The sequence below is a fragment of the Tachysurus fulvidraco genome, chromosome 16 (assembly GCF_022655615.1).
Source record: "Tachysurus fulvidraco isolate hzauxx_2018 chromosome 16, HZAU_PFXX_2.0, whole genome shotgun sequence".
Lineage (NCBI taxonomy): Eukaryota > Metazoa > Chordata > Actinopteri > Siluriformes > Bagridae > Tachysurus > Tachysurus fulvidraco.
This window is the reverse complement of record NC_062533.1, coordinates 15843366-15855865: the sequence shown is the minus strand read 5'-3', so window position 1 is coordinate 15855865 and position 12500 is coordinate 15843366. Positions and strand designations below refer to the sequence as shown.

Sequence of the window (12500 nt, the reverse complement as noted above, 5' to 3'; positions counted from 1 at the left end):
GCCACATGTTCTTATGGTATTACAGTATAACACCCAGGATAAGACCAGTAGTGTCCTGTAAAGAAGCTCTTACATTCATTCATTCATTCATTCATTCATTTTCTACCGCTTATCCGAACTTCTCGGGTCACGGGGAGCCGATCTCAGGCGTCATCGGGCATCGAGGCAGGATACACCCTGGACGGAGTGCCAACCCATCGCAGGGCACACACACACACTCTCATTCACTCACACACTCACACACTACGGACAATTTCCCAGAGATGCCAATCAACCTACCATGCATGTCTTTGGACCGGGGGAGGAAACCGGAGTACCCGGAGGAAACCCCCGAGGCACGGGGAGAACATGCATACTCCACACACACAAGGCGGAGGCAGGAATCGAACCCCAACCCTAGAGGTGTGAAGAGAAAAGTTAAAAAACAAAAACGATTCCCTTTTTTTTTTTTTCTACACAAATATTGAGACCCATTTCTGCTGTCTGAGATGCTCCATGTGATTGTTTATAATCTGCTCAAATCTGAAGGTGTTTATCCTCAACCACTAAAATTCAGTGTAAGATTATCAACAGAGGGACAAACGCACGTCTCACACTGTAATGAGTCCTGACTCATTTTAGATCGGACTCACAGACAGAACATCGTTAGTTTCTTTATACTGATTAAAACTGTTTGATACTGTAAGTTTAAAAAACCCACAGGAACTCGTCGAAAATTAAAAATACGATTTAAATCCATTAGTCGGGGTTCACGTTAGCGAGTCTTCTTAAATATAAAGTTACACGAACAGGAGCACTCGTATGAAATCACGTATTTATTATGCGAATGCCCTCGTGATCGATTTATGAGCCTTTTGTCCAGACTAGAACATTAACGGTTAAGAAGATTGAAGCGAACACACAATACCTAGAGCACACCGAATCAATCACAGCCCACAACCGCCTTACACACTCCTTTGGCTTAGAGTCGTGTGTAATTTGCATGTTTAATTATACCGTGGACTTGATACTGACGCTGCTCCGGTGTTACTACTGTCCTCGCTCTTAGTCCTGTACGTTTTGTACGTTATGTATATTATACGGCTGAAACGTTCGAATCTTTGACTATATAAACCGGACCATGACGATCGTCCCTGTATGTCCTAGTGTTTGGAAATCCTGGCCGTTCACGATGGCTCTAACTGTCGTCACGACACACAGAAGCTCTGAGCAACCGCCACGTCCTACTCACACACACACACACACACACACACACACACACACACACACACACACACACACACACACAAACATGACACAAAGAACACACTCAGCTGTGAACAATCCAACTGCTGTTACGGATCCACAAACACATCACCGATCAGTAGCACACATTATGTGGTCTGGTGACACGGCATGTTTATACTGAACGTCTCTGATGAAAGATCCTGTTCTAAGCAAAAGCTTTTTTTTCCTATCTCGCTGCATAGTAATAAACTGTGTCAATAACACATGAACAAAACATTTCCTATCAGAGGAACCCATACAGTTTGGTGTTCCACTCATCTCTGTGTGTGTGTGTGTGTGTGTGTGTGTGTGTGTGTGTTTAGCGTCTGGTTTGGAAGGGTGTGTGATGCGAGATCCCAAATCGAGGTCAAAACATCGCACTAGTGGGATTTTGAGTCGACGTGAATCTGTATTGAGAATCACTGTTTGTGTGTGTTATCAGGAGTGTGCACGCTGTGCCCTGCCCCCCACTTCCTGTCTCTCAGTCAGGAAAGCTGGGGCTCTGTCTGAGGCTACGTCCCAATCCGCATTATCGTATATAATATGTATAATTCAAATACTTAGACTCAGGACATCACATTTGTACACACTGTTGTAGCGAGCAGATAATGTGTCAGTGTACATCTGATAATTAAAACACATCCTCAGGAAGCAGGATGTGTCCCAGATCGCATACTACCGAACTAAATAGTGTGTTAAAGTGATACTAATGATTAAAATACATTCTCAGGCGACAGGACACGTCCCAAATCACAGACTAAAGTACTAAATAGTGTGTCAATGTAGTACTGATTATGTCCTCAGGAAACAGGACACGTCCCAAATCACAGACTAATGTACTAAATAGTGTGTCAATGTAGTACTGATTAAAATATGTCCTCAGGAAACAGGACACGTCCCAAATCACAGACTAATGTACTAAATAGTGTGTCAATGTAGTACTGATTATGTCCTCAGGAAACAGGACACGTCCCAAATCACAGACTAATGTACTAAATAGTGTGTCAATGTAGTACTGATTATGTCCTCAGGAAACAGGACACGTTCCAAATCACAGACTAATGTACTAAATAGTGTGTCAATGTAGTACTGATTATGTCCTCAGGAAACAGGACACGTCCCAAATCACAGACTAATGTACTAAATAGTGTGTCAATGTAGTACTGATTATGTCCTCAGGAAACAGGACACGTCCCAAATCACAGACTCTTACTAAATAGTGTGTTGAAGTGATAAAATGTTTAAAATACGTTCTCAGGAAACAGGACACGTTCCAAATCACAGACTAACTTACTAGAAAGTGCATTAAAGTGTTACTGAGGAATGAAATACATCCTCGTGGAACAGGACACGTCCCAAATCACATACTCTTATACTAGTGCATGAAAACATTGTGTCACATACGGCATAGTGTGAGCTCCAGCATCAGCTCGACATCATTTACATTTACGGCATTTAGCAGACATCTTATCCACTTACAACTGAGCAACTGAGGGTTAAGGGCCTTGCTCAGGGGCCCAGCAGTGGCAACTTGGTGGACCTTGGGTTTGAACCCAAGACCTTCCGATCAGTAGCTCAACACCTTAAGCACTGAGCTACCACATCCATCATCATTTAGTTAGCATGCTTTACATTGGAAAATACACGAGGGAGCGATCAGCTTTTAGATGAAACAGGTAATAACAGGTACAGAAGTTCTGAAAGTTCTCTAATTACACATTTAGTAGACATACATTACGATGTATGTGTCTTTAATGGTACAAGCCCAGCAACTAGGCCAAGTAGAGTCTCTTTTTCTGAGAGTGTGTAATAAGAATGAACAGAAGCGATGCAGGATTAAACGCAGTAGCACGTTAAAACATCACGAAGCTAGAAACAGCAGCTATCTGTAGCATGCAACACATTCCTCAGCACATTTACATTTCTGCTTAGCTGTCACATTCTCAGCGAAAGTGGCCTGGCTACATTCTACATCAAGCAGCCTCCGTTTCCACCTCCACGAAACATTTGCAGACGGAAACAGAGCAACGTAAATGAAGAAAAATTGTTTTACAAAAAGGACGTTATTTAAAAGAACTTACAGCTGTTTTTCTTCATGAGAAAGGTGCATTATGGAGAAGTAGCGGGAGGAAGTGGTGATGCTTCAGCGTACGTTAGCTAAAGTGAAACCCGGCAGAGGAACTCGTTCAGCCAATAAGCATCAGACCTTTTTTTTTCAAATGGTTGTAAAGCAGGAAAATAACTGACTTAACACACACACACACACACACACAAAAAACAACAACAGGGTGTCATGGAGGTGAAGGAGACAATCGATAGAAGTTACAGTGAGGAAATGAACAAGACAACTGAAAGCAGCATCCTGGAAGTTACCTGGACATGCTGCACAGTATATGTCATTAATAAATAATTACTAACTACTACACCAAACAAATATATTTGAAACTAAATATTTTGTTAGACAGCAGATCATTTTTAGCTAGGCTAAAAAAAAAAAACTAGGCCTTTTATTTAAAGTGGAACGTAAAAAATCATGCAAAGATTATTAGCATTAGTATTTTTTTTAAAACATTATCCTCTGTTATAAGACTGTATCTATATTCATTCATCAGCAGGAGGTACATTTATCCTGGTCAGGATATTTCCCAACCTAAATCCTCCTAATGAAGTCTGAACAGAGAGTGGAGTCTCGGTTCACTCCAGGTCTGGATGATGGCTCCTGTTTGTAGGAGAACGAGATGAAATCATTAAGCTCTTTCACAGCAGGAGTCGTCTGCTTACCGGCGTGGACTGGGACGCATCCTGTGAGGATCAATGATGTCTGGCTTTGCTGAAGTCGTAATGAAATGTTTGTGGGATCTGATTGTCCGGTCTATGAAAGAAACCTTAAACCAGGAGCCTCGAGAAGAGGTCAGGCTCAGCGAGTTATTGGATTAATCACTGGCCTTACTTTTAGCCATTTAGAGATTTCATTTAGGAGAAGACATGAATCAGTCAAATAAAATTGCTTTCAGTAGTTTTCAGTAACATCATTCTGATCATTTCTTTCAGCAGTTAGAAACAAAGAGGTTGAGAATTAGAGACATTTTAAAATGTGTAAACTTGAGTACTTCGAAGCATGCCACAAACGACACGATAAACTGGCTGACACACACACACACACACACACACACACACACACACACACACACACACACACACACACACACACACATTTCTTACTAAGCAGGAACTTGAGCTCTAACAGGAACACCCTGACAGTGACTACGTGTTAATGGGTAAAGTGTAGAGTGTTGAGGGTCAAAATATATGTTCCTCTATGCCTCTAAGCAGCAAGCTGGTTATATAATGCAGATCTCCTCCATGCAAAACTTTAAGAACAACCCCGTGGCTCTGTGGGTTCCCCTACGGTTGCCAGATCTCAGGTTAATCAGCTTCATTCGAGTGATATGACATCGAAATTTCCTCTTATGCAGAATTCTTTGTAGTTGTGTTATAGTGTTTCTCCTAAACAATACTCAAATGATCGGTTGAGCCTCAGCTAAAATATAACATAAACTTTCTTTATTAAGACTTTATATGACATGTGACCAGTTCATGTAGCCAGTTACTCATTACTCCCTTGTTAGGCTAAATTAAACCATCGCTGTGTGATGGTTTTCCCAGGTGGAAGAGATGAATGTAGTATTGACGGAAATTGTGTTGAGATTTCAGAAAGTCAGTTTTTACCTTTTATAATTTTTGTGATAACAACTTCATCAACCGGTAACCAATTTTAGTTGGTCAATGTCACAGTAGATCACAGTGGATAATAATAATAATAATAATAATAATAATAATAATAATAATAATAATAATAATAATAAAAGATATAAGCAATTTGGATAAATTAGATTTGGTTTTGATTGGATCGGCTGTCTTTTTAAACTATTTAAGTAGTGTTTAATTACAGCAGTGTTACATGAAGACAGTTATTAGCCTTGCTTTTTGTTTTTCAGCTTGTTTTTGCAGCTCTCAGGGTTGCCAGATTGGATCAGGTGTTTTTTTAATTGTTTTTACTGACTTTATAAACAGCTGATCCAATCTGGCATCCCGAGATCAGCAAAAACAAGCTGAAAAAACAAAGTTAATAACTGTGTTCATGAAACAATACTGTAACCATGAGAGCAGCGCGCACACACACACACACACACACACACACACACACACACACACACACACACACACACACACACACACACACACACACACAATCCCCTGGGGTTCATAAATAAGCTCATAAATACAGTTTAATCTCTGATAACAGCCAGGTTTCTGACTTTTATAACATATATATGCTACTTAGCATTAGTTATACTCCAGCACCGACAATCCTCTTAAGAAATTAGTGCAGAATAAATGCTTACCGTTTCCACAAAGCACTCGCTCACACAAAGCCCTGACTTTGAGAATAATAATGAACCTTAACACAGTTGAACAAGACAGAAAGCATCTCTCCTTCCCATGTGTGTCTGACATCATGCTGTTAAACCTGCCAAAACAACCTGCTGACAAAAAGAGGCATCAAGTGGGGGGAAAAACAGCTAAACCTTAAGTCTGTGTACAAAAACAACAATAATATTCTAAATTAACATTCTAAATAAATGTTAACACACTCCACATATTCCTGTGGTATGATTCCTAGCTAGCTTTCTATCTCTTTCTGCATCCTTGAAACATCTTATTGCATTTAATTCTTAGTCACAAACAAAACTAGCAAAGTAGCTAGTTAGCTTTTAGCCAGTAGCATTTAGCCAGCCTAGCTAACAGCGACCTGTCATTAAGCTAGCTACTGTATATTTAACACCTTATATCATGGAGCTCTTTGCTAGCTAGCCACAACAACCCCTAATGCAAGTAATGCTAGTTCGATTATTCAATCCCGAACGAGCTCAATTGTATTTTACTGATCAGCTTTTATTTGGAAGCTACATAGATGTGCTACATGTGATCGTGTTTTTATACAGACGATAGATCACCATGTGTTATTTCAACCGGTGAAAATGTATTTGACATTGTCAAGTCAGAAAGAATTAGCATTTAAGCTTTCATTAGTGTTACACAACTTCTTGTCACAGAAATGTATAGGGAAATCATTATACAGTATATTCCACTGGATTATAAACTGTTGTAGAAATGACACGATTTACATTGACATTATTTCCTGTTCAGTGTCACCCAAATGAGGATGAGGTTCACTGCTGGGTCTGGGTTCACTCAGGGTTTCTTCCTCATATCATCTCAGGGAGTTTGTCCTCACCATCGTCACCTCAGACTTGATCATTAGGGATAAATGTTAGATAGAAATAGTAACATCATTTTAAACTTTTACAATTATTCTGTTTATATACTACCATAAAGCTGCTTTGAGACGAAGTGAATTGTTAAAAGCGCTATACGAATAAAAAAATTCAGATATACTGTACACACACACACACACACACACACACACACACAAGGGCGTGATGAAACTGGACAGATTTAGTATCAGCATCTTCAGCAGAAATCTTGTACGATCTGTCAGCAAAATAAATTATTGTTGATCACATAATTTATTATCCAGTCAGCAGTAATTCGGGTAAAGCGTAAAACACCTCGTGTGTGTTAAAATGTACATTATTTATTAAACTTTATAGCTCTATGCAACTTGTTTCACTGTTTAATGCAAAATGCAGTTCTTTAGTAGTTTTTTAATTGCTGTACAGTTGCAGTAATCTGGAGGCACCAATAAAACAAGCTACAGATTATAAAACATGCTATAGTCTATAACCAGCTTGATTCATTATCGTCCTTCATGGCAAAAAACAACAACAACAACAAAAAAGCAGACAATTTTTCCTGGATCCCAGACAAGACTCCCTGAACCTTTCCAGAATCAGATTTCTGACCTAGAATAGAAAAATGCAATAAAAAATCATGATGTCATGTGGGTTAGATGAGGAGATGTGCTAGCTTGATGACACAGAGACAGTCAAGTCAATAACACTTCATTATTGATGATGCCGGAGTTTCATCTGCAGGAAGCTGGGATCCATTAACTCCTCATGTTACCGATCCTTTTCTCCTGAGCATAGCACAGCACGCCGAGGCGAGGCGAGGAACACCGAATCCGACGCACCTCACCGTCTGCCATCGACTAGACTTTGACCGACTCGAGCTGGAGACGAGACTTCATTCGGTAATGGAGACGATCGGACTGGGCTGCTCTCTGTTCCTAATTCAGTTGCATGTCCATTACAAAATAACAACATATGCACAAAAATACTGTAATTAACTCTAAATCTCACACACTTTACTGTTCCTGTTATATACACAGTAAGATACAGCAGTCTCCATCTCATCACCCGGGGCCTTATAGGAGCCTGGTCATCTGTTCACCCCAACAATAGTGAAGAAATAAATTCGACATTCAATAATTCGTTCATTTTATATCTTCGTCTGTACGGAGCGTGACGAGTACGTTTGATGCGAGTGGAAATCAGTTAGCTGGCAAAATATCCTACATTTTAAGACCAAGAGAATGTTAAACTGATTTGGTAAAACCAGCCACACCGGTGCACATAAATGGGCAAAATTGTGAAATCGGTCAAAATAAAACACTCATCAAAATAATTTCCTCATTATCCGTTTCATCCCAATACATCTTTTGCTACAATATAACTGAATTTGCATTAGTTAGTCACATGCCTTTACAACTTCCCTTCAACTACATTAGATATACCTCATACAGATATCTTGTATAATAAACTAGATTTTATGTTACAGTATAACTTCATTTTTGAATTATTTAATCATATTTCTAAACATTTATCACTTGCTCTGAGGACTGCCCCTAGACATGAAGTATAATTTTTGGAGTAAAGTTTGGAGTACATGTTTTTTTTCTTTTCTAATCTATTTGTCAGTCTGTATATTTATAATCACACCCTCCAGTGTCACCCATATGAGGATGAGGTTCCCCTTTGTGTCTGGTTCCTCTCAAGATTTCTTCCTTTACACTCTAATGGAGTTTTTCCTTGCCTCTGCTGCCAGAGTTACCTCAGACTTGCTCATTGGGGATAAATACATACACATTTAAATATATCTAATAATAATCTTGACTTTTTGTATTATATTAATCTTTATATTATTCTTTATATTAACCTTTTGTTCTATGTTATTTTCTGTAAAGCTGCTTTATGACGATGTCACTTATAAAAAGAACAACCCTCGGCGTGTCCCCATGTCCACATTGAGAGTGTCATCACCTACAATAGAGGAGCTGAAGAAGGAAAGACCAGAGAAAAGATCTCCAGGTCATCCTGAGCTCAACTCAAAGCATTTCCTCTTCCCGGAGCTCTCGGATTCTTCCTCACACATCTCCGACTACGCGTATGGCCTGCTCGTCTTCTGAAACCGTCTCTGTCGCGGAGAGTCTACACGAGTCGTCTGACGAGTCTCATCATGGAACAGTTCATTAAACTGGATCCTTGCACAACATGACGGTGACGTCTGAAAGATAAACATTTCTATACAACATAAAAGAAAAGTGAATTATGTCACAAATACCCCAGCCTGGACTTTTTGTCAGATTCTGCAAGATCCAATGGGGTCTAAAGTAAAATCCTCGGCTGAGCTCCAGTACTTAGTATAATTTCCTCTTTAAATCCCTTCAGTACATCTCAAGCCCTTGCTAAGATTCATTCATTCATTCATTTTCTACCGCTTATCCAAACTTCTCGGGTCACGGGGAGCCTGTGCCTATCACAGGCGTCATCGGGCATCGAGGCAGGATACACCCTGGACGGAGTGCCAACCCATCACAGGGCACACACACTCTCATTCACTCACACACTCACACACTACGGACAATTTTCCAGAGATGCCAATAAACCTACCATGCATGTCTTTGGACCGGGGGAGGAAACCGGAGTACCGGGAGGAAACCCCCGAGGCACGGGGAGAACATGCAAACTCCACACACACAAGGTAGAGGCGGGAATCGAACCCCCAACCCTGGAGGTGTGAGGCGAACGTGCTAACCACTAAGCCACCGTGCGCCCACCTCTCACTAAGACCTCCTGGAAATTTTTGAAATAAAAAGTCAGCCTTCAGCCTAAAAGCTGCTAAGTAACGCATCTCTATGGTAAGGAAGATTACAGAGCACCACACAACACTGTGATACATGGAGTTAGTTGCACTTAAAGCACTTGCTGAACTCGAAGCTGCAGAAGGTTAACACCAGGAAAACGCAGCGTAACGAAAGAGCACTCGCGGTTCTGTCAGCAGTTATCCAGCACGCTAAAGGAAGCGGTCATGAAAAATGCAGCAATAAGAGAAGTGTGATGGAAAAAAAAACATCTCTAAACACAGGGGAGCGTAAAGGAACGAGGCGCTTGCTGATTAAAGAGCAGAAATGAGTAAGGAGTGCATTTTTTATTGTTGATTCATAACCTGGCAGAGTTTTCGAACAGCAGGAGGATTTTCTTTCCCCCCAAGCAGCTTTTCAATTCACGTCATCCATCCATCATAAAACAAGATATATATATCTACATTTTATTTCTTGACATTAAAGGAAAACTCCAGCATTTTTCATCTCCATTACAGCATCTGTAGCGTATGTTTACTCCGTATAATGGGAGCCTGAGGGCAGGTTTGGTATCGCATTATGTGTGTAGAACGTATTTATGGATTCTGCACGTGTAAAAAAAAAAAAGTGTACATGAAGAAACTGGAGCTACATTTACATTTTCCTCTCAGTCACATCGGCACAGATAAAGCGGCTCAAATACAACAAAACTTAAAGTAAAACTTTACTGTATATAAAACACATTTCTGAGACTTTCCCTGAAGTCCGTTTCATCCAGTAGAACAGCTTCATTTTTGAATTTTGAATGATTTAGTCACATTTCTATACATTTCTAACCTGCCCTGATGACTGCCCCAAGACATGAAGTATAATCAAGTTTGGAGTAAACCTTTTATTTTCCTTTTCCTCAGAACAGGAGAGAGATTACACAACCTAAAGATTGTATTGCTGGAGTCTTCCTTCTCCTTCATCTCATCTAATGTAACTATATTTTGGCTTTATTCCCGGACTCCTCGTCCCAGTCCACGTCGAGAGCGTCATCATCTACAGTAGAGGAGCCGAAGAAGGAGAGACCGGAGAAAAGGCCTCCGGGTCGTCCTGAGCTCGGCTCGAAGCGCTTCCTCTTCCTGGAGCTCTCGGATTCTTCCTCACACATCTCCGTGTTTTGGTATGGCCTGCTCGTCTTCTGACGGGTCTTCGCTGCTAAATTCGTGCAGCTGTTCTGCTCCATAGTGGCCGTGTTCGTGGGTGCGCTTTTCACTGCGCTGGCATCTTTTTCCATTACGCCGTCCTTGGAAACTGATGTGTTGTTCATCTGTTTTGGAGCTGTGGTAAGATTCTGGCTGGTCTTTTCCTCAGGAGAGGGAACAAAGGAGAACGTGGAAAGCTTGGCCAGGGTGGAGGAAGCGATTTTAGTCTCTGGCTGGCGTGGCTGAATGGAGGAAATGGGCTTGTTTGGAGTGGCACTGCTGAGGCTTTGGACGAGCTGCTGGCGTTTGTGCTCCGCGTCGTCCGCTGTCCTGTTTTCGGAGGGAATCTCTCGGACTTTAGCCTGGACTCGAGCTCTGAGCTTCTTACATGTGCTGCTGCCCTCTGCTGGCTGCTCACAACACCCATTTTTCTCAGTCTCCTTTCCTTTCCTTTGCAAATTTCGCTCTGTGTCGATTTTACGACCCCTTTTAGGAGCCGGATGTGAAGCGCTAGCCTGATCCGTGTGCGTCATTCTCCCTCTGCTTCTGAAAGCGAAGGTCGACAGGTCGACCTGGAGATTTTCGCTCTCGGATCGTTCGGTCACAGCTGGACTTAAACACGTGGCCTTTCTTTTAGAAGGCCCTTTCCTGTCTGGCATCGGTGTGCTGTGGCACGGACGTGTGTGTGGAGACGACTCCTGCTCTGTGTTTGTTGTTTCATCCACCGTGTTCTTATCTTCGCTCCCTGAGCGCTCGGTGTTCATCTCTTTCAATCGTTTGGTCCTGAGCTTTTTGGAGAGCTTTTGCACCACCGAGCTGCCGTCCTCGTCGGCCTTCTTCTCCCACGCAGAGCCACTGTTGCTAGGAAACACACTAGAGCACGGTGTCTTGTCTGTGTGATGTTGTGTAGAGGAATGAATGGGAGATGCCACTGGGAATGCCTCTTTCCCATCAGCTGGACTGGTTATGCTGTGAAACCAGTGAAGTCCTGGGTCAGAGGCAGACGTGTCCTCACTGGTCCCGCTCTCTCTGCGCAGGTCACTCGGCTGCTTACTCCAGGTCACTCCAGGTGACTCGTGAGATCGGTCCGGCTTCCTGAAAGAGGAAGAAAGCAAGAAATCATTCATTTATTCATTCATTTTCTACCGCTTATCTGAACTTCTCGGGTCACGGGGAGCCTGTGCCTATCTCAGGCGTCATTGGGCATCGAGGCAGGATACACACTGGACGGAGTGCCAACCCATCGCAGGGCACACACACACACTCTCATTCACTCACACTACGCACAATTTTCCAGAGATGCCAATCAACCTAAAATGCATGTCTTTGGACCGGGGGAGGAAACCGGAGTACCCGGAGGAAACCCCCGAGGTACGGGGAGAACATGCAAACTCCACACACACAAGGCGGAGGCGGGAATCGAACCCCCAACCCTGGAGGTGTGAGGTGAACGTGCTAACCACTAAGCCACCGTGACCCCTAGAAATGAATCGGAATTCATTAATTTAATGCGTCATTCAAAACTAAAAATATTTCCAAGATTCGATCTTTAATTATCTAAAAAACATGTTCCATTCAATTGTATTTAAATATTAATGACCTGCTCGTTTTATACCATCAGAGAGTGAAATAAATTACAAATAAATGAACCAAGACGACAAATAGGGAAATCCAACAATATATATTCTTATTATTTCCCACACATGGCCAAGAGAAAGTGTCCAAGATTTTTTTTTTTTAAACAAATGATTCGATAAATTACTTTTATGCAGAAAGTCCCAGCTGTACATCATTGTGTTAAAATTGCTAATGATTTACACCAAAATAAGTAAATAAATAATCAGGATTTATCTTAGAAATGTTACATCACTAAAAAGTACAGCATGATTTTTATGAGAAGATTTGTTGTAAACACATGAATCAAAATGCTTTTCGTA

At 41.5% G+C, this 12500-nt stretch overlaps 2 protein-coding genes across 4 annotated transcripts in view; both read right to left on the bottom strand.

The window, feature by feature from the left end:
- cep85l (centrosomal protein 85, like) overlaps positions 1–3499 on the bottom strand; it is a 58677-nt gene extending 55178 nt beyond the window's left edge. Inside the window, exon 1 of the mRNA XM_027155432.2 lies at positions 3348–3499. Within this exon, the coding sequence (XP_027011233.1) occupies positions 3348–3363 (16 nt within the window). The 5' untranslated portion in view covers positions 3364–3499. The remainder of the gene's footprint in view (positions 1–3347) is intronic.
- A 6202-nt stretch (positions 3500–9701) lies between these two features.
- Positions 9702–12500, bottom strand: part of mcm9 (minichromosome maintenance 9 homologous recombination repair factor) — a 16656-nt gene continuing 13857 nt past the window's right edge. For all 3 annotated transcript variants that reach the window (XM_027155477.2, XM_027155480.2, XM_027155478.2), the window contains one exon: positions 9702–11658. In XM_027155477.2, the coding sequence (XP_027011278.2) occupies positions 10359–11658 (1300 nt within the window). In that variant the 3' untranslated portion in view covers positions 9702–10358. The remainder of the gene's footprint in view (positions 11659–12500) is intronic.